A 21,773-nucleotide genomic window follows, 5' to 3' on the forward strand; every position below is an offset into this window, starting at 1 on the left:
AAAAACTTGCAGGTATGGTCAACAACCAATATTTGTACACGCCATGTTGCTCTGAAAGGAACGCTCTTATTTTCTTAAGGTTCAAAGAAACGTACAATATCCTAGCCGTTAGTAATATTATAACAAAGTTATCAGATGCCCAGTTAACTTGGATTCAGCTTCAGTACAGGAAGGTACATTACTTCTTACAAAACTGGAGTCACGCTCAAGGAACCTTGTACTCAAATCCACATTTGGCAATAGGTATATAAATTTTCAATGCCATCGCTAAATCACAATTGTAACACTAGTTCCTTCTAGAAGGTCAGAGCTTATTTCCTCCTTCATCCTTGTCGAGGTAATACGTTCACAGTCTTTTATTATCTCTGTCAGGAAAGAACATGAAAATGCTATGTGGTTAAATGTCCTTATGTTAAGACTCATAGAAAGTGGAATGCATACTGACTTTGAGTATCATGTTAAGACTGCAGCTCATCTCATCAAAATTTGTTCAAGATTCTTATAGGCTCAGTATTTAAAATACTACATTGCTCGTAGCTGTTTTTTCGTCTAATTTGATAAGCAATAATATCTTGATATCTCGGATTTATAAACCAGGTACATGTAGAAGTTGTTTGGATTTGAGGTTTGGTTATATATGAAAATTAGTCCATAATTTCAGACTAGGGCTCTGATGTAATTTGAAACTTACAAATGCTCTCTGGAACCTAACTGACTTAGTACATAGTGTACGAAAAGTGCTGCTCAAGATAGCAACTTATTCTGTGAAAATCATTTAAATGATTTGGTGGAAGTTAGGCACTGCCCATCAGTATCAAGGAAAACAGTTATTAGTCTCAAGTCTCAATTCCTACATGTTACGTCCTAGTACTAATTGTGGGTTTTGATTTGGGGGAGGAGACCAAACTGCGGGATCATCGGTCTCATCGGATTCGTGTAGGATGGGGAAGGAAGTCGGCCGTTTCCTTTCAAAGGAACCATGCCGGCATTTACCTGAAGCCTAAATTATGATGGTCGGTCGCGGAATCGAACCGTCGTCCTCCCGAGTGCGAGTCCAGTATGCTAACCACTGCGGCACCTCGCTCGGTTATTAATTGTTATAATCACTGTCCTCCGAATGAAGCCATGCATTACAACGAAATAACTTGGGCTTGATACAGTATTCATTTCCTTTTGATAAGTGTATCGAATACCAATTCAAATTTTTGTGAGATATGCCTATATCATGACGTGCTATTTATAACGTTATCAGGCTACCGTAGCATACGTAAGTGGAAACGCAGTTCCAACTTTTCACAGTAAATATTCAAGGATATTTTGAACACAAATAGCTCCTGATCTAACCTACGATATCCGAGAGACGGGCGCTAAAGACTACACCGTTGAGCGCCCATAACACCATATCCATCCCATCCACATACGAGAGAGAGCGGTCTATGGCGCTGCAGTCATGGACTGTGCAGCTGGTCCCGGGGGAGGTTCGAGTCCTCCCTCGGACATGGGCGTGCGTGTTTGTAGGTTAAGTAGTGTGTAAGCTTAGGGACTGGTGACCTTAGTAGTTAAGTCTCATAAGATTTCACACACATTTGAACATTATTTTGAATATCTTTAGCCAAAAGAATCCATCTAATGAAGTCGACACTACATAACAACTGCATTCAATCACTATAGAGTTTTCTGACAACGAGGCAATTATCATTTGTCATCTGAGTGCCGCAACGTAAACAAAATTCTCAAATTACTCTGAAAGTGACGATACTTGAAAGATGATGATTTGTGCCGTTTTCTAATAAACACATAACGCTACAATATGTAAGCTACTTACTATAGCTATTCTCTGTTTCATTATGACTTCCAAGTGAGGAAACAGATTTAATGGCCAAAAACTGAACGTATTTTATCATACAAAGGCGGTGCGCATGAGACACAGACAGTCTGACCTTTAGCTACAATAATGATGTAGGTTGAATAAATGGTGTGAAACTTGAATCCAGTGAAAAGATCGAACCAAGGTCTTCCATTTATTAGGTAGATTTATAACCACTGCGCCACACGGCACTGCAGCAACCACAGCTGCACTTATTAATCTAGTACATCACCTTTTTCGATTCTGATCCCAATTGACAGGTCAGCCCTTTGCTTTTCTAAACTCTCATCATCATGAACCGCAGTGCTGGTAAAAATTTTAATTAATTGCCTCAGCCTGCATCCTTATCTTGAATAAAGGTGAGACTCAATATGACTCAAGAGCGTATGATTAATATACCATTTACACCTGAGCTACAGGCAGGAGTAACCCCATTCGCTCATTGCTAAGGTGCTATTGAAATATTGGAGAGCCCCTGCAACACTAATTCAAGTTTAAAAGGGAACAGCAATGGGCTGCAGCGTAAAGTGGAATTTCTATCGAGGAGGGTGACATACTCCGGTAATACGTGTAGGTATTGCAGCTACCGAGTCAGTTACAGCTGCAACTGCAGAGTCAGTGTGGTGCAGTGATTAGTGCATCTGGCAAGTAAACCGGGGATCTGCGTTTGAATCCCAGTGGTGGTACAAATTATAATCCATTTCATCAGCCTACATCATTATCATAGATAAAGTGATTCTATTCATTTAATACTGAATTGTGATACTGTGTCACATGCCTCATTTCTAATGTGCTCTTTCTACTCATATGTATCGAGAACATTATATTACTGATTATAGGGGTGGTTTTCAGTCTGAATATATTCAGAACAGGCTGAATCCTTGAGTGAAATATGCAGTCAATTCGTGTTCAATGAATCTACTTTGTTGCCACAAGAGTGTCCACCACACTTTACTCTCAGATCAAGTGATAACTACTGTTTTCTCTGGTAGAGTGGTGCTATAGGTACCAAAGAGAAATGTACAGTGTATACTGCAGCTATTGTGAAAACCTCAAATGTATATTCAATATGTGAGATATCATCCACATGCGCAGTGTACATGAATTTTAGTTTCGTGGGATCGTGTAGACGAGCATACGGAAAAGCACGTTTCTACCTCTTTCTTTGTGTGCAACGAATAAACAACAACTCAGAGATGGCGTTGTCATTGAGAAAGATATGTTTTGATTTGATAAGGTTATGGAAAAATCTTATTACAACTATGTAAGACGTACGACAGTGTGTACAATGGAGTTTAAAAATGAATTTTTGTGTCTTACAGGTGTTTTAATGCTTAATTAGGCGGCAGACAGCTTTATAGCAGATATTACTGAAATTAATTCAGTTAACTTTTATGTGTTTTTTCTTTTAGATATATCCGAAAGAATAGGAACTATATATATATTTAAGGCGAGGGCTGCCAATGGTCTCTTCAGTGCATATGCGCGCCAGACACAGACTGCAATGGTGCAATGGGAATCGCCAAGTGATGGAAAGGAGCCTACATTTGTAATGTGTAGAGAAGTTGAGAATTTAGGTCTGACATGAGGCGTGCTAGAACAGTCTACGCTGACTCAGTGATCAGAAGATCAGAAGATCTTCGAATCCTAGTCCGACGCAAATTTTTCAACTTTCCTAATTCATATGCAGCAATAGCCGCTCGCAACAAACGTTTGTAATTTCTTTGTGTCTCAGTTCGTATTTCCTGCTCAGGCTTACGATCTGGTTTGTATGAGGCCCCTGGGGCCAGAAATCTGAGGACAGCATACCCATCCAGTGACACGGAACTCTCTTGTGTTTCAGGTGTGCAGTGGGCGTCATCCGCTCAATGGCTTTACGTCCTGTTTGCCTTAGCTGTCGCACCTTCCAGGCCAGGTATGCTTTTATTGATACCCACTAACAAAAAGAATTTGTAGGGATTATGTGTAGAAACTAAGTTAAGAAGGTTAATCTAGGGCAAGTGTGAATTTGATGTAAATTTATCTCACTTTCCTCAAGTACCTCTGGAAAATGTTCCTTCTAGTTTAAAGACTGTTTCAATGTTGTAAATAGTCACTAATGGTGGTTGGAGAGGAGGCTGCTTACCTGAAGTTTTATGGGTGAAAATGGCTCCAATAGTGATCTGTGTCCATGTCACACGGAAAATAAAATCGCGGTTATTGAGATTCCTTACTGAGTAACTCTGAATAGGTACTCGATTTAAAGACCACCACATTGTTGCGTAAGTCATATTTCCAAAACAAACAGTAACGAGCTCCACAAAAATTAACAGGGTATGTTAAAATATAAATGCCGCTCCACAACTAAAAATGGTTTACATGGCTCTGAGCACTATGGGACTTAACATCTGCGGTCATCAGTACCCTAGAACTTAGAACTACTTAAACCTAACTAACCTAAGGAAATCACACACATCCATGCCCGAGGCAGGATTCGAACCTGCGACCGTAGCATTCGCGCGGTTCCGGACTGAGCGCCTAGAACCGCAAGACCACCGCGGCCGGCACTCCACAACTCATGGAATCAGGTCTTCAGTATTCTCCCAGGAGAATCAGGCACGAGAGGCCTATGAAATAGGAGACAAGATGTATAACTCCCTCAGACTTCTGCATGTGAACAGAAGGTCTCTTAAACATAAAATTTTGTTTTGTAAATGAACTTTATAGTCATGTGAATAAGTTATAATTAGCACAAGTTTCTATATTCAGTAGCTGAGTACACGGCTTTGCCCCGGTATGTATTTATTCTAATCTTCTGTCAGTCGATCCCCCTCTCTCCATTCACTTTCTCCAACACTATTCTCTGGCTACTTCCTCCACCTACACTCTCTGACCATCTACACCCACTCCTATTTTTATACATCTCATCAATTCCACTCTCTCTGTCGATGTGAAGATACCCCTCTATTCATCTCCTCTTCCGTCAACATCTGTCTGCCCATATCTCCCCCCCCCCCCCCCCTCTGTACGTTCATCTCTACCCCTTTCTTTTCTGCGCCTGTCTCCTCCCTTACACACTTTCTGTACATTTCCTTCTGTAATCTTTGTCTATTTCTCCCCTCCCCCCCTCCCCCACTGTCTGTTCACGTCGACATCCTAATTTCTTTGCCTGTCTTCTCCTCCCTCTGTCTCTCTCCCTCTTTCCTCTTCCTGCTCATATCATCTTCTTCTCCCTTCTCCCTACCCATCGCCCCTCCCTTATCACTGTACATTACCTCCTTCTATCTGCGCCTATCTCCTTCTTCCACCTTCCATATCGTTCTCTCCACTCTCTGTCATCCCTTCGTTCTTCTCGTTACCACTATCAACCCAATAGGAAACTGGCTTTTTGGGTCAGCGTTGTTGTAACAGGTATGATACGGCCCGCCCCGAATTCCGCTCCTGTGCCAACCTCTTCAACTCAGAGCAGGGTTTGCGCATACGTCTTCAGTTATTTGCTGGAGGTCTTCCTATCTCTGTCTTCCTCTGTAGCTCTGTCTAGCACCATGGAAGTCATTGTCTGATGCCTTCACAGATTTCCTCTCTTCCTGACCCTTGCCCTTGTCAGTGTTTTCCTTTACATATCACTTTCCTCTTTGATTCGGCATAGAACCTCTTCATTCCATACCTTATCAGTGCTACTAATTTGCAACATTCGCCTGTAGCACCGCACCACAAATGCTTCGATTCTCTTCTGTTCCGGTTTTCTCACAGTACGTGTTTCACCATGCTGTGCTCCAGATGTACATTGTCAGAAATTTGTTTCTAAAATTAAGGCCTACGTTTGATACTAATAGACTTCCCTTGACTAGGAATATCCTTTTTGCCATTGCTAGTCTGCTTTTGATGTCCTCCTTGCACCATGCGTAATTGGTTATTTTGCTGCCCAGGTATCAATATTCCTGAACTTCATCTACTTCGTGACCATCAACGCTGATGTTTAGTTTCTCGCTGTTCTATATCTGCTACTTCTCATAACTTTCGTCTTTCTTAGATTTACTTTCAATCGATATTCTGTACTCAGTGGATTGTTCATTCAATTCAGCATAACATGTTTTTTACTTTCATTCAGGATGGCAATGTCATCAGCGAATCGTTCTATTGATATCTCTTCACCCTGAATTTTAATTACACTCCTGAACCTTTCTTTGATACCCAACATCGCTACTTCAATGTACAGACTGAACAGTAAGGGGAAAGACATTTCACATTCGAATTCTTCGTTCTTGGTCGTCTGGTCTTACTATTCCGTCCTGGATGTTGTACATATTCTATATTACCCATCTCTTCCTATAACTCACCGTACTTTTCTCAGAATTTCAAACGTCTTACACAATTTTACAATGTCGAACGTATTTCTCAGGTCGGCAAATCCTATGAACGCGTCTTGAATTTCTTTTTCCTTTTTTTTTTTTTTTTTTTGCCTCACTAGTGCTATTACCTTCTCTGAAGCCAAACTGATCGTCATCTAACGCATTCTCAATTTTCTTTTCCATTTTTCTGTGTATTATTCCTATCAGCGACTTCGATTCATGAGCTGTTAAGCTGATTGCGCAATAATTCTCGCACTTGTTAGCTCTCGCAGTCTTCGTAATTATGTGGATGATACTTTTCCGAAAGTCAGGTCGTATGTCTCCAGACTCATACATTCTACACACCAACATCAACAGTATTATTGTTCCCACTTCCCCCAATTTAGAAATTCTGATGGAATGTTATCTATTACTCCTGCCTTATTTGACGGTAAGTCATCAGAAGCTCACTTAAATTCTAATACTCGATCCCTTACGTCTTCTAAAGCGTCTCATGTTCCTACTTCTATAATATCAGATAAATCTTCCTCCTCATTAAGGCCTGCAGTATAACCGTTCCACCTACTTGCTCTCTCCTCTGCATTTAACAGTGGAATTAGCGTTGCACTCATAACGTAACCATACTTGCTTTTAGCTTCACCGAAGGCTATTTTGACTTCCCTGTATGGTGTGTCAGTCCTTTGGACAATCGTTTCTTTTTCGATATATTCTTAGCTTCTCTGCACTTTGCATTTATTTCATAACTCAGTAACATATATTGCTGTATTCCTGAATATCCCTGAACATCGAACAACAGAGGTATTTCTCCTGTTACCCACGGTTTCTTCACAGTTATCTTTTTTGTATATGTATTTCTTTTCCAGCTTCTGTAATTGATCTTTTTAGAGATGCTCATTCCACTTCAACTGTACCGCCTACCGACGTAGTCCTTACTGCTGTATGTATAGCCTTAGAGAACTTCCAGCGTATCTCCTTATTCATTAGTACTCCCGCACCCTGATTCTTCCTGAATAATCTCTTAAAACGCAGTCTACCATTTATGACTACTATTTTGTCTTCTGAGTCTATATCTGTTCCTGAGTACGACTTACAATCCAATATCTCTGTCTGACCATGACGCAATCTAACTGAAATCTTCCCCTATCACTCGGCCTTATCCAAATATATCTCCTCCTATTTTTATTCTTGAACAGAGTATTCGCTGTTACTTGCTGAACTTCATTACACAACTCAATTAGCCATTCCACTCACTAATTCCTTGTCCCAAGCCCATATTCTAGTGTAACCTGCTACTTCCCTTACAACCGCATTCAGCCTTCATGATTATTAGATTTTCATCTCCATTTAAGTACTGTATTATCCTTTCAGTACCTTCACATACCTTCCCTGTCTTTTTATCTTCAGCTTGCGACCTCGGCATTTATACCTCAACAATCGTTGTCGGTGCTTGTTTGCTCTCGATTCTGACTACAACAACCCTACCACTGAACTTTTCACTGTAACTAAACCTTTGACCTATGCTTCTATTCATAACAAATACCACTCCCATTATACCATTTCTTGTTGCTATTGACATAACCCTGTACTAATCTGACCCGACATCCTTGTCTTCTTTCCATTTCACTTCACTGACACCTACTATATCTAGATTGAGCTTTTGCATTTCCCTTTTCCCATTTCCTGACTTCCCTAACACATTCAAACTTCTGACATTCCTCACCCAGAACGTTATCCTTTCGTTGATTATTGTCTTTTTCTCATAGTCACCTCCCCTTCGCCAGTCCCGTAGTGGAGATCGGAATAGCGGACTATTTCGAACTATTTTGTCTAGGAGAGATAATTATGACGCTCCTTTCAGTTACAGGCCACATGTCTTCTGGATACACGTTATGGTCTCTTCTGCATCCTCAAGGCGTTGACCATTGCTGTTGCTTCCACTTTTAGGCGCAGTTTCCCACCCCAGGGACAAGCGAGTACCATGAACCTCTACCAACTTCTCTGCCACATTTAAGAAGGTCGTTAGCACAATGAGGGTGATTAGTAATCAAAATTTAAGCGGTGGCAGGTTTCGAACCCAGAACCGACGACGTTTTAATTACTTTTCAAAGACACTATTTCTTTCTCCCTGATGTTTCTTTCCATATTCTAAATAATATGTGTACCAAATTTGATTAATATCGCTCCAGGGACTTAGGAAGAGCTTATTATCCGTGGCTTTTCTCATATTCGCATGTTAAATGTATTTACATATACACTCCTGGCAATTGAAATAAGAACACCGTGAATTAATTGTCCCAGGAAGGGGAAACTTTATTGACACATTCCTGGGGTCAGATACATCACATGATCACACTGACAGAACCACAGGCACATGGACACAGGCAACAGAGCATGCACAATGTCGGCACTAGTACAGTGTATATCCACCTTTCGCAGCAATGCAGGCTGCTATTCTCCCATGGAGACGATCGTAGAGATGCTAGATGTAGTCCTGTGGAACGGCTTGCCATGCCATTTCCACCTGGCGCCTCAGTTGGACCAGCGTTCGTGCTGGACGTGCAGACCGCGTGAGACGACGCTTCATCCAGTCCCAAACATGCTCAATGGGGGACAGATCAGGAGATCTTGCTGGTCAGGGTACTTGACTTACACCTTCTAGAGCACGTTGGGTGGCACGGGATACATGCGGACGTGCATTGTCCTGTTGGAACAGCAAGTTCCCTTGCCGGTCTAGGAATGGTAGAACGATGGGTTCGATGACGGTTTGTATGTACCGTGCACTATTCAGTGTCCCTTCGACGATGACGAACACCAGAGGTGTACGCCCAGTGTAGGAGATCGCTCCCCACACCATGATGCCGGGAGTTGGCCCTGTGTGCCTCGGTCGTATGCAGTCCTGATTGTGGCGCTCACCTGCACGGCGCCAAACACGCATACGACCATCATTGGCACCAAGGCAGAAACGACTCTCATCGCTGAAGACAACACGTCTCCATTCGTCCCTCCATTCACGCCTGTCGTGACACCACTGGAGGCGGGCTGCACGATGTTGGGGCGTGAGCGGAAGACGGCCTAACGGTGTGCGGGACCGTAGCCCAGCTTCAAGGAGACGGTTGCGAATGGTCCTCGCCGATACCCCAGGAGCAACAGTGTTCCTAATTTGCTGGGAAGTGGCGGTGCGGTCCCCTACGGCACTGCGTAGGATCCTACGGTCTTGACGTGCATCCGTGCGTCACTGCGGTCCGGTCCCAGGTCGACGGGCACGTGCACCTTCCGCCGACCACTGGCGACAACATCGATGTACTGTGGAGACCTCACGCCCCACGTGTTGAGCAGTTGGGCGGTACGTCCACCCGGCCTCCCGCATGCCCACTATACGCCCTCGCTCAAAGTCCGTCAACTGCACATACGGTTCACGTCCACGCTGTCGCGGCATGCTACCAGTGTTAAAGACTGCGATGGACCTCCGTATGCCACGGCAAACTGGCTGACACTGACGGCGGCGGTGCACAAACGCTGCGGAGTTAGCGCCATTCGACGGCCAACACCGCGGTTCCTGGTGTGTCCGCTGTGCCGTGCGTGTGATCATTGCTTGTACAGCCCTCTCGCAGTGTCCGGAGCAAGTATGGTGGGTCTGACACACCGGTGTCAATGTGTTCTTTTTTCCATTTCCAGGAGTGTATTTAAGATATTTAATGGTACAGTTATTTCACCTCTATGTCTAGCGAATTTCTCTCAGAAATTTCACTTCCATGGAGTTCAGTGTTTAAGATATGTTACCTCCTGAACTATGTGCTGCACAAAGACAAGATTTCGAAGGTGCATGCAGTGGTGTATGTGCCTATTGTCTGCGAAATGTGTTCTGAAGACATTTAATACCAAAAAAGTAATAGATTTAAACGTCACACTTGATGCGGCAGTTTGTCAGGCATCTCAGTTTTTATGGCATCGTATCTCCTGAACTATGTGGCGTACAATGACATACTTTTGGTACAACTCAAAGTTGTGGATTTGCTCTGTTTAATATGTGTCCAGCATATGTAAACGGATGTGCTATTGTGTGCCGTATTGGTGTCATATAAAAAGCATCTGTGAGCAATATGTATATGGACAACGCATTTTGAACAAGGTGCTGCGTGTTTTTAAATATTTTAGGGATCACATACATTTATAATGAGCTGAGTTCTATCCACTTGACTTCTTGTGCATGAGTTTCAGTTCAAAAGAACATTTTTCATAATATATATATATATAAGATCTGAAGATGACAACTAAAGCTTTTAAAACCAGTTACCTTCAATTTAAAAAAAAATCTTGCGATCTTGGCCGTACAATGGTTTTTAGCGATACTGAACCTTTTTTATCTTCCATTAGTTTGTTGTCTAAGCAATCAGCTTAGGATGGTCTACCAAACGTATATAGGGGGTGTAGCGGGTATAGGTGTAGGTATCTTTATCTTTATATGGGATGCCTTAATACGTACATACAGTGTGTTGATTATTTTTCCTCTGCACTGTATAGTCCCCCCCCCCCCCCCCCCCCCCCACAAACATGTTGGAAACTATATGAGCTGATTTTTTGTGTTCGTTCGTAAGTACCTCACTAAGTGGAAACGCCTGTCACTATAGACTGACCGTTTTGTGTCCAAGCATCCACATTTCAACACTTGACCTGCTGCCCAAGGAAAGTAAGCATTAAGGATTCGCCCCTGCCACAAGTACTTGGAGATACTAACCAACATAAAAACATACTACTCCTAATAACTATAATTAGTAGTACACAAATGAAATACATATTGATGTAATGTTCTTCAGTACACCGGTAGAAATATATGCATTTATACATGTTACACGCTATACGTACAACGACTAGTCACTGAATTTGGACAGCTCGCAAACCTGTTACACTAGTTTTTGTAGGTGGATGATGATGGCAGCGGATAATCGTCGAGTTCTCTAACGCAGAGAGAAGAACGTCGTCTTTAGTAATCGTTGTAACCAAGAAATATTGGTTGTTCACTAAATTGCCGTTCAATATTGTGGCGCACAGCGCTTTGTCCCTTACCACCCACACACTAGGTGAAATAGACACAAAAATTACATGGTTCACCCAGTTAATTAAGAAAAACAATGAAAAGGTCCTAAAATCAAAATTGATGTTCAATTCTTTGATAAAATTTTTAGAATTTTTAGTGGATGGAACACGTTTCCCTCTTCGCTGATTAGTACGAGTGTATCAAAAGCAATTACTACACATTTCCAAGAGCTTCGTTAGTCGAAGAGAGTTTATCGCTCATGTATTAATAAATCAACACCTCAAACTGCCCGAAGAGTTCCGTCAGTCGGTGAGACTTAAACGCTGACACACTAACGAAATGGTACACAAACCATCGATTGAGGACTAGAGACTGAATATAACATGTAATAATAATAAAAAGTTTAAATGGTCACCCACTTCCAGTTGTAAGTTACAGTTCCAAAGACATCGAGAGGCTATTAACATTTCGTTTTCAGTATATCTAGTATGCTGATTAAGAAGAACAATCTTACGTTAGAAGCTTAACACTATTAGTTGTGTATTTAAGTCAGAAAATATGCACACGAACGAGTCTTCAAGTAACGTAATTCGCAACGCGCAAATAATCCCGACTACAATATCCAGTGTATTGAAAAGTATCTGTCATATGGATCTAAAATATGGGCGAAAGTTAACCGAATTAAAAAAAAAATGTGTAACAGTGACTTCCAAAAATAATGTGAGATACTATACATGCATTTAGCAAATTTGGTACGTAGCTTATTGTTTGAAACGGAATTGTTATTAGCACTACCGAATAATTTAGCATATTGAGTATTTAATTCTTTCAATATTTCCGATTATTTCATGCTCCAAAAAATTCAGTGGTGAGTACCACACCGGCTTCTAAAGAGCAATCGAAGTGATTTTACTGCGTCGTCGGTGCCGCTCCACGATTTAGAAATCAGGTAGGGACCGATTAACTCCACTTTCGGTAAATGATGTCATTTGTAATTGTTTATTTCTATCCAAAATTATCTTTATATAATAGCATGTATCAAAGCTAAAGTGACAGTCAACGTGCTCGAAAAAATGGACAAAGATGATTAAACCTCTCAAACTGAAGCCCTGTTTTGAATATGCCTTTTAGTTACTCTATAGGCGAATTATTCGAAACTAATAAAACCAACATGATGAGGCATTTCCGTCTTCAACTTCAACAGTTTTCCACCCATAACGTGAAATATTGAACACATTCACTCATCCGTAAGGTATTCAGGCGACTGAAGCTGTTATATACATCGGATTTTGATTCCTTAAGGAATGAGAGGTGAGATGGGAGGGGCGTAATCCAGCAGAAATCATTACGTTAAGGTCAATGAAATTCACCGTTAGGCGTGTTTCTTAAGATGAAATTTTATTTTATTTTATATTATTTCAGCATTTTATTTTATTCCGCATTTCACCATGCCATCTTCAGGCAACATACGCATCTTTCCAAATAAACAAAATTGTCATAGAGAGCCATAGATCTCTGGATGTTGTGAATTCAATCGTTACACTAGTGCTTCATTCGAAGACCTGGTAGCAACTCAAGTTCCTATCAAATCTCAAATCTTCGCATGAATGGTCAATTCGATTGAAATTGCTAGTTACTTAATCAGCCGATGTCCCCTGTCCATGATGGACCAACAGAGACGAAATCATTACGTGTTGCATAATACTAGTCTTCAAGCTTCTTTATTGGAATTTAGAATCTACCGCCGAAAAGAAACAATAATGTTACAAGTAACTCAAGCCGTTCTCATGTAGCCTTTTATTTATTTCGATTCCAATTTCTGATAGAAATACAGTATTGTCGACATGGCAGCATTTTCAATTTCTTCTCAGTCTAGTGCCCCATTCCACTGTGCCCCACGTTTTATTGGATACTTTGTCTTTCTCACTTGTTATCCTATTCTCTCTCTCTCTCTGTCTCTATTTCCCACCCTTTCAGTCTTCAGTAAACTAAGCATTCCGTGCAAGCGGACGTCGTATTACCGATGTGTAATCTCAAATGAAATTAGGTTTTCTGCCTTAGTCTTAACCTGATATATATTCATGAGGGAGCACAGTCTTTTTTCATTCTCGGTATATTACCTGTGTGTCTTTACGTTGTACATTGTAAGATCTTGTGTTAGGGATAGTTCTTTAATACTCGAGCACTGTGTGCCTTGAGGCTAACTTCATAATAGACTCACAGAGATGAGAAACACACAAATGTTTGTGGGAGGAATGATTTGTAATCGACATCCTACGTGAATAAATTACACTGTTGTGGTCTAGGAATAGTGTCTTGGACGTGCAGTTGAGAAACGTTATTTGTCCCGTGTTTGAACGATCCTTCTGCTTAAATTCTGAACAAAAATCATCTACAATGGTGACTCAGAACTTCCGCATTCTGACAACGGTCTTGTGAAAAAGAGTGAAGGAGCGGACAGAGTTTCAGGTAATTCTCTTAACCTTGGGGTGTGAAACTGCCATCAAAACGTAAAAGAATAGCAGTTATCAACGGCATGAAGATGTAGAAGGCAATTGAAACCACTGCACTGAAGACAATGTGTAAGGACATGGGCCAGTTATTAAAAAAGTATCAAGATGATATCTCAGTTGATGTCGGACTGGTCCACCATTCGGACCTCCAGGTGGGAAGAAAGAGATTGAGTAACCCACGAATGGCTAATGTTGTACAAGTCGTGGTGTGGAATGTCATAAGTTTGGAATTGATAGGAAAGCTGGAAAAGTCTGGAAACAGAATGCTAAGTTTCAATCTGGGATTTTGGTAAGTGAAGTGAAATGCAAAGAAGATTAGGATTTCTGGTCAGCCGAGTGATAAGGTTAGCTCCAGTGACAAGGTTAGCTCGGAAGTAAATGATGAAGAGATAGAGTGTTTTAGGGTATTGAACTAGAAATTCAGTACGTGACGGGAAACGTAACTGTAATAATCATGGGGGACGGGAAGGAGGTTGTAGGGGAAAGAAAAGGAGAAACAGCTGTGGCCTTGGTAGGAGAATTTATTCAGAAGAAGAACGTACTAAGTTCTACGATAAATTTCACCGAACTCTCTGTTCAGGAATCACTTATACATGACCGTTAGACGAAGGAAGGTCCCAGGTCGATTACTTCATTGTCAGATAGATTCCGAAATCATTTATTGAATTGTAAATCTTACCGAGGACCAGATATAGACTGACATACAGTTTAGTACAGATGAAGAGTAGAGTGAAGTTTAAGAGAACAGCCAGGAAAAATCAATGAGAAAACACCTGGGATACGGAACAACTAAGTGAAAAAGAGACACGCCTGAAGTTCTCTGACGCTATAGACACTACAGTAATGAATAACTCAGTAGGTAGTTCAGTGTAAGAGTGCTGGACATCTCTTAAAAGGACAGTCACAGAATTTCGAAAGAAAAGCGCAAATACAAGGATAGTAACTGCGAAGAAACCATGGATAAAAGAATAAATACTTCAGTTGATCGATGAAAAATAGGAAGTACAAAAATACTTAGTGAAACTCAGGAACGGAGATACAAAATCACTCAGAAATAAAAGAAATAGGAAAAGCAGGGAAGCTAAGGGGAATTGACTACAAGATAAACATAAAGAAATCGAAAAGGAAATGATTGTAGAAATGACTGTCTCAGCCCATAGAAAACTTAAAACAACCTTCCGTGGAAAAGGAACGATAAGCTTATAACATTAAATATGCAGTGAGAATATCAGTGCGAAATGCAGAGGAGATGGCAGATAGGTGGAAAGAATACAGTGAGGGCCTCTCTGAAGGGAGAGAAGGACGAGTATTACAACGAGTTACAAGAAGAAACACTATTGTTCAGGGTAGGTGTAGAGGACCCAGCATTAGCATGTAAAACAGCTGTGGATTACAAAAGTTTAATAAGGGACAGATAAAATTTTACCAAAGGCTCTAAATTCACTGGTCTAAGTGGGAAAGAACCAACTACTCACATTGTAGCATGCATAAGACAGGCCATATGCCGTCAGACTTTCTGAAAAATACCATATTTCCGAGGATACCAAGAGCCGAAATGTGTGAGAAATATCAATCAGCTCAGCAGCACACGCATCCTAGCTGCGGGCAATAAAATATACAGGAGAATGGAAAGGAAAATTGCGATTGTGTCAGCCGACGATTGGTTTGGCTTTAGTAAAACTAAAGGCACCAAACAGGTGGTTCTGATATTGCACTTGATGATGGAAGCAAGACGAGAAAGATCAAGGCACGCACACGAAGTGGGAAAATCGTTCTAAAATGAAAAATAGTGCAAGATATTCGAAATTCTGCGAAAATAGGGAAAGACGGGTGATACACTCGTACAATACATACGTACATGAACCAACAGAGTTCAATAACACTAAAAGACCCAGAGAGATTTCATCGGATTGAAAAAGGTGTAATGTAGGGATGTTGTCTTTCTCCCATACATCGAAGAAGCAATAAGGTAACAAAAGTGAAGTTCAAGAGCGCGATTAAAATTGAGTTTGAATGAATATCAGTGATAAGATACGGTGATGGCATTGCTATCCTCAGTGAACGTGAAGAATTACAGGAGTTGTTGAATGCAAGGAACAATATAATATGCACAGAATATGGACTGAGAGAAAATTGAAGGAAGACGAAAATAATGAAAACAACGAGAAAGTTAACATGAGAACTGAGGTAGCAAAGTAGAAGAGTTTAAGGAATTATTCTACTTAGGCATCAAAGTAACCCACGACGGACGGAGAAAGAACGACATAAAAAGCAGGCGGGCACTGGCAAAGAGGGAATCCCTGGCCAAGAGAAGTCGACTAGAGTCAAACACAGGGCTTAATTTGAGGAATAAGTTTCTGAGAATGTATGGTAGTGAAACATCGACAGTGGAGAAACCGGAACAGAAGAGAATCGAAGTATTTGAGGTGTAGTGCTAAAGAGAAATGTCGAAAATTTGATCGCCTGATAAAGTAAAAAAAGGAGGTTTTCTGGAGAATCGAAGGGGAAAGGGAATGTATGAAAATCGTCAATAAGAAGAAGTGACAGGATGGTAGGACATCTGTTAACGTATCAGACAATGACTTCTATGGTACTAGATACAGCTGCAGAGAGTGTAATCTGTAGAGGAAGACAGAGTTTAGAATACATCCTGTAAATAATCGGTGATGTAGGTTGCAAGTGCTATTCTGAAATGTAAAGCCTGGCACAAGACAGGATTTCGCAAAAGGCCGCGTCGATACAACCATTCTTTCCTTGCATTTGACATCTCCATTCTACAACACGTAGTATGAGTGCTTTTAACGCCAAATATCTAGTGACTGGTATGTTATTGTCCAAGCTGAGGACGAACCTCTGATGCACACATTATCGTAAACAAGTAAGAGTTACACAAATCTTGTGCTGCACTCATGCCCGTGAATGAGACGAAGACCTCAAGGGAAGTTGAACAGACCGAAGGAAGACGCCAGTGATAACCGGAGTAAAACACAAGCAGCAACCTGGAACAAAACGTGTAAGATCATGAGTCAAATCGTCATGACAGGAAAACCAGACAGTATTTCTGTCCTTGATAACAATGATTAATAACGCATATCCGTCAGAGCGACCGAACTGATAAACGTCGTTATTGTCAGAAATATCCATAACATCAGCGCCTCAACTTCTGAAACTATAATTAGCCAGATAGCCTGAGGCACATAAGGAACACTTGCACCTGTCCCATATATACAAGTGTTATACTGCAGTATTAAAATCCCTTGTCAACACAAACTATGTATGAAAGTTCGATCCCAATTATGGATATGATAATAAATTTCACTAACCCAATTCTCAGACTTAAATGGTTTAATTTAGAACAATGTTAAAAAGTATTTACTACTCCGTTCTTACAGGTTTCGCAAAATCGATAAAAATATTAAATACCATTAGATATAATTGTATTGTTCACATTGATACTATATGTATGAAACGTCCCCTTAGACAAATAAATTAATGATTGTTATGAAACGTCCCCTTAGAAAATTAATTAATTACTGTGCTGATAAACCTATAACATTATTTGAGTTTCAAACAGCTGAGCAGAAATGAAAGCACTCAGACATTTCGCTCTTTACCTATTCAGATCAACACTAAACTGACACACAATATTTTTAGCGCAACGCAATCTGACTTTCAAAAATCTCTGCAAAAGAATGGCCCTGACTAACATTAACCTATACCTTTCACAAATCACTTACCTCACCAAAAATCTTCGTTACTCGAACTACTGCAAGACAGCGAGCGCCACTACTGCCAGTTAAATAAAAGATTCAAACTACTGAAGGCACTAACTACTGATAGCCATAGTTAGCAAATGAAACATTTTGATAGAGAACAAACAATGTATTTACCTCAATAGTGTTCAAAAGTCATAATATGTATAGCAGTTCATGACATCCAATCTTACAAATTTCAAAACTCCGCCATTTCTCTCCCCACATCCATCACTGTTGGCGGCTCACCTCCAACTGCGCAACGCTACGCGCTGTTAACAGCCAGCTGCCCAACACTACAATGGCAGACAACAGTGCAAACCAGCCACAGACTGCACACAGTACAGCCAGTGATTTTCATACAGACCGCTACGTGGCGTTACCAATATAAAAACCTAAACAGCCTACTTACATATGATGTGCTCTAGAGCCGTGTACCGTTACTTGATAAAGATCCCAATGCCGAAAGAGGGCGATAGGAAATATATTTGAGCTGTTAGCTTAAATGTCTGATGCGTCTCTTGTATTTCATATACTTTATACAATATTACTATTTATCTCTGCATAGCGCCTATGAGACTCTTCTTCCTTGTTGCTAAATTAAACCTCCAGCTACGCGCGGGGTACCCTCGTCGCCTGGGGCGCCTCGCCACGGTTCGCGCGGCTGTCTCCTTCGGTGATTCGAGTATTCCCTCCATCATGGGTGTGTGCGTCGTCCTTAGCGTAACCGGTCAATTTGGATTCATGTTATTCTCCGCCCGAACAGACCATAAGCCCCAATGGTACAGACCGGCTGCCGTGTCATCTTCAGCCCACAGGCGACAGTAGATGCAGATGTGGAGGGGCATTTCAGGCCGTTTTGTCAGTTTACGAGACCGCAGCCGCTACTTCTCAGTCAAGTAGCTCCTCAGTTTGCCTCACAGCTGAGTGCAGCCTGGTTGCTAGTAGCTGGTCGGTCACCCATCCCAGTACTAGCGCAGACAGACAGTGCTTAACTTCGGTGACCTGATGAGAACTGGTGCTATCAATGCGGCATGGCCGTTAGTTTTCATATTATACAGTCCTAAGAAAATATGGCGTCACGCTAGCTATTCGCAAGATTTTTATTTAATGGTTGTACATCAGTGACCCCTAAACACCATCTTTCACATGTTACATGCACAGAATTTCTACTACCGGATGGGACCGTTGTCAAGAAGAAATTTTTCGTTTCTCGCAAGTTTCTGTTTTCTTTTTGTTAGAAATTTCATTCGGTAGGTGATCAAAAACTTCTGTGGTGGCATTGTAAACCCTGTTCGGGACGAAAGGCAACCGTAATGTGAAACAAGGAATGCAACATTTTTTTCTGATATTGTAAATACATATACCGTTGTGCGTTTTGAAATGTTGTTTTATTTACAATAAATGTAATGAAATTGTGCATACATTCCATAAGACATTGCGGAATGAAATTATGAAATATGTACTAACTTATTCTCGCCCCATGAATCGCATTTGTTCTTAAGTGAAGATATGACTGAGCTGATTGTAGGATTCAAGGAATGTGACACGTACAGTTATCTCATTAATCAGTATGTATAAAAAAAGTTTTCAAGTATCCATATGAATCAGTATTTATTCACTATGTGTTACATTTATAACTTGTGTAATACCTCTTAACGCGCAATCCTGAATATGTCGTGTCTTCTGGAAGTGAGAATACTTTTATGAAACCACTCAGTTGTTTATCATTTCATCTGTTGCAGCATATATATAGTTCGACTAATTTTGATACTACCGTGTTCTACTAAAAATATTTATGTTTGTTGCATCTTAAACGGAAGGTAAACAGATGATGCTCTCCCAAGATGGACGACAGGCGCATTTACTTTGGTGTTTCAGCAGATAAATGAAATTTCGTTCTTGCGATGTGTAGCTGTAGTCACCCCCATACAAGTAGTATTCATTACGTCTTCCCTGTGAACATCAGCGTCGACGAAAGGCGTCAGTTTGTTGTCCATCACAACCAAAACAATTTTTCTACTGGTATTTTACGCACCCAGTCGATAGAGCGATCCAAAATAACTGCAGTGCGATATCTGTTTCATCGATCTGAATTAAAATGGACACTAAAAGACGAAGAGTAAGCACTACTCCAGAAGTGACGTCACAGCCTCGGCCCGCCCTGACTCCCGTTACCGTGCAACATCACTTCTCAGTGGCTGCTGGAGTAGTGATTACGCTTCCTGTACCTCCGCCCCTTTTAAAAAATGTCATAAATCCAATACCTGTGCTAAACTATGCTGGGGCCGCTGTATCAAATGGTCAAATAAATTCTAGTATAATAATGATTTTGTCTGTAATAGAACATATAGAGACGCTTCCTGCCGGCGATGGGAGTCGCATCAATGTCGTGGTGAGGCGCATTCGCTTGGTCTTTCTGTACCGCACACACACACACACACACACACACACACACACACACTCACACACACACACACACACACCAGGGTGTTTCAATAATGACCGGTATATTTGAAACGGCAATAAAAACTAAACGAGCAGCGATAGAAATACACGGTTTGTTGCATATGCTTGGGACAACAGTACATTTTCAGGCGGACAAACTTTCGAAATTACAGTAGTTACAATTTTCAACAACAGATGGCGCTGCAAGTGATGTGAAAGATATAGAAGTCATCGGAGTCTGTGGGTGCGCCATTCTGTGCGTCGTCTTTCTGCTGTAAGCGTGTGCTGTTCACAACGTGCAAGTGTGCTGTGGACAACATGGTTTATTCCTTAGAACAGAGGATTTTTCTGGTGTTGAATTCCACCGCCTAGAACACAGTGTTGTTGCAACAAGACGAAGTTTTCAACGGAGGTTTAATGTAACCAAAGGACCGAAAGGCGATACAATAAAGGATCTGTTTGAAAAATTTCTACGCACTGGGAACGTGACGGATGAACGTGCTGGAAAGGTAGGGCGACCGCGTACGGCAACCACAGAGGGCAACGCACAGCTAGTGCAGCAGGTGATCCAACAGCGACCTCGGGTTTCCGTTCGCCGTGTTGCTGCTGCGGTCCAAATGACGCCAACGTCCACGTATCGTCTCATGCGCCAGAGTTTACACCTCTATCCATACAAAATTCAAACGCGGCAATCCCTCAGCGCCGCTACCATTGCTGCACGAGAGACATTCGCTAACGATATAGTGCACAGGATTGATGACGGCGATATGCATGTGGGCAGCATTTGGTTTACTGACAAAGCTTATTTTTACCTGGACGGCTTCGTCAATAAACAGAACTGGCACATATGGGGAACCGAAAAGCCCCATGTTGCAATCCCATCGCCCCTGCATCCTCAAAATGTACTGGTCTGGGCCGCCATTTCTTCCAAAGGAATCATTGGCCCATTTTTCAGATCCGAAACGATTACTGCTTCACGCTATCTGGACATTCTTCGTGAATTTGTGGTGGTACAAACTGCCTTAGACGACACAGCGAACACCTCGTGGTTTATGGAAGATGGTGCCTGGCCACATCGCACGGCCGACGTCTTTAATTTCCTAATTGAATATTTCGATGATCGTGTGATTGCTTTGGGCTATCCAAAACATACAGGAGGCGGCGTGGATTGGCCTCCCTATTCGCCAGTCATGAACCCCTGTGACTTCTTTCTGTGGGGACACTTGAAAGACCAGGTGTACCGCCAGAATCCAGAAACAATTGAACAGCTGAAGCAGTACATCTCATCGGCATGTGAAGCCATTCCGCCAGACACGTTGTCAAAGGTTTCTAGTAATTTCATTCAGAGATTACGCCATATTATTGCTACGCATGGTGGATATGTGGAAAATATCGTACTATAGAGTTTCCCAGACCGCAGCGCCATCTGTTGTTGACAATTGTAACTACTGTAATTTCGAAAGTTTGTCTGCCTGAAAATGTACTGTTGTCGCAAGCATATTGCAACAAACGGTGTATTTCTATCGCTGCTCGTTTAGTTTGTATTGCCGTTTCAAATATACCGGTCATTTTTGAAACACCATATATATATATATATATATATATATATATATATATATATATATATATATATATATATATCCTACTGGCCACTAAAATTGGTACACCAAGAAGAAATGCAGATGATAAACGGGTATTTATTGGACAAATATATTATACTAGAACTGACATGTCATTGCATTTTCACGCAGTTTGGGTGCATGGATCCTGAGAAATCAGTACCCGCAAGAACTACCTCTGGCCGTAATAACGGCCTTGATACGCCTC

At 41.3% G+C, this 21,773-nt stretch overlaps 1 protein-coding gene across 1 annotated transcript in view; it reads left to right on the plus strand.

Annotated features, from left to right (window-relative positions):
* Nucleotides 1–21,773, plus strand: part of LOC126278781 (hemicentin-2-like) — a 732,365-nt gene that overhangs the window by 469,497 nt on the left and 241,095 nt on the right. Inside the window, exon 2 of the mRNA XM_049979058.1 lies at nt 3,711–3,782. Within this exon, the coding sequence (XP_049835015.1) occupies nt 3,711–3,782 (72 nt within the window). The remainder of the gene's footprint in view (nt 1–3,710; nt 3,783–21,773) is intronic.

Source organism: Schistocerca gregaria, chromosome 6 (assembly GCF_023897955.1).
Source record: "Schistocerca gregaria isolate iqSchGreg1 chromosome 6, iqSchGreg1.2, whole genome shotgun sequence".
Lineage (NCBI taxonomy): Eukaryota > Metazoa > Arthropoda > Insecta > Orthoptera > Acrididae > Schistocerca > Schistocerca gregaria.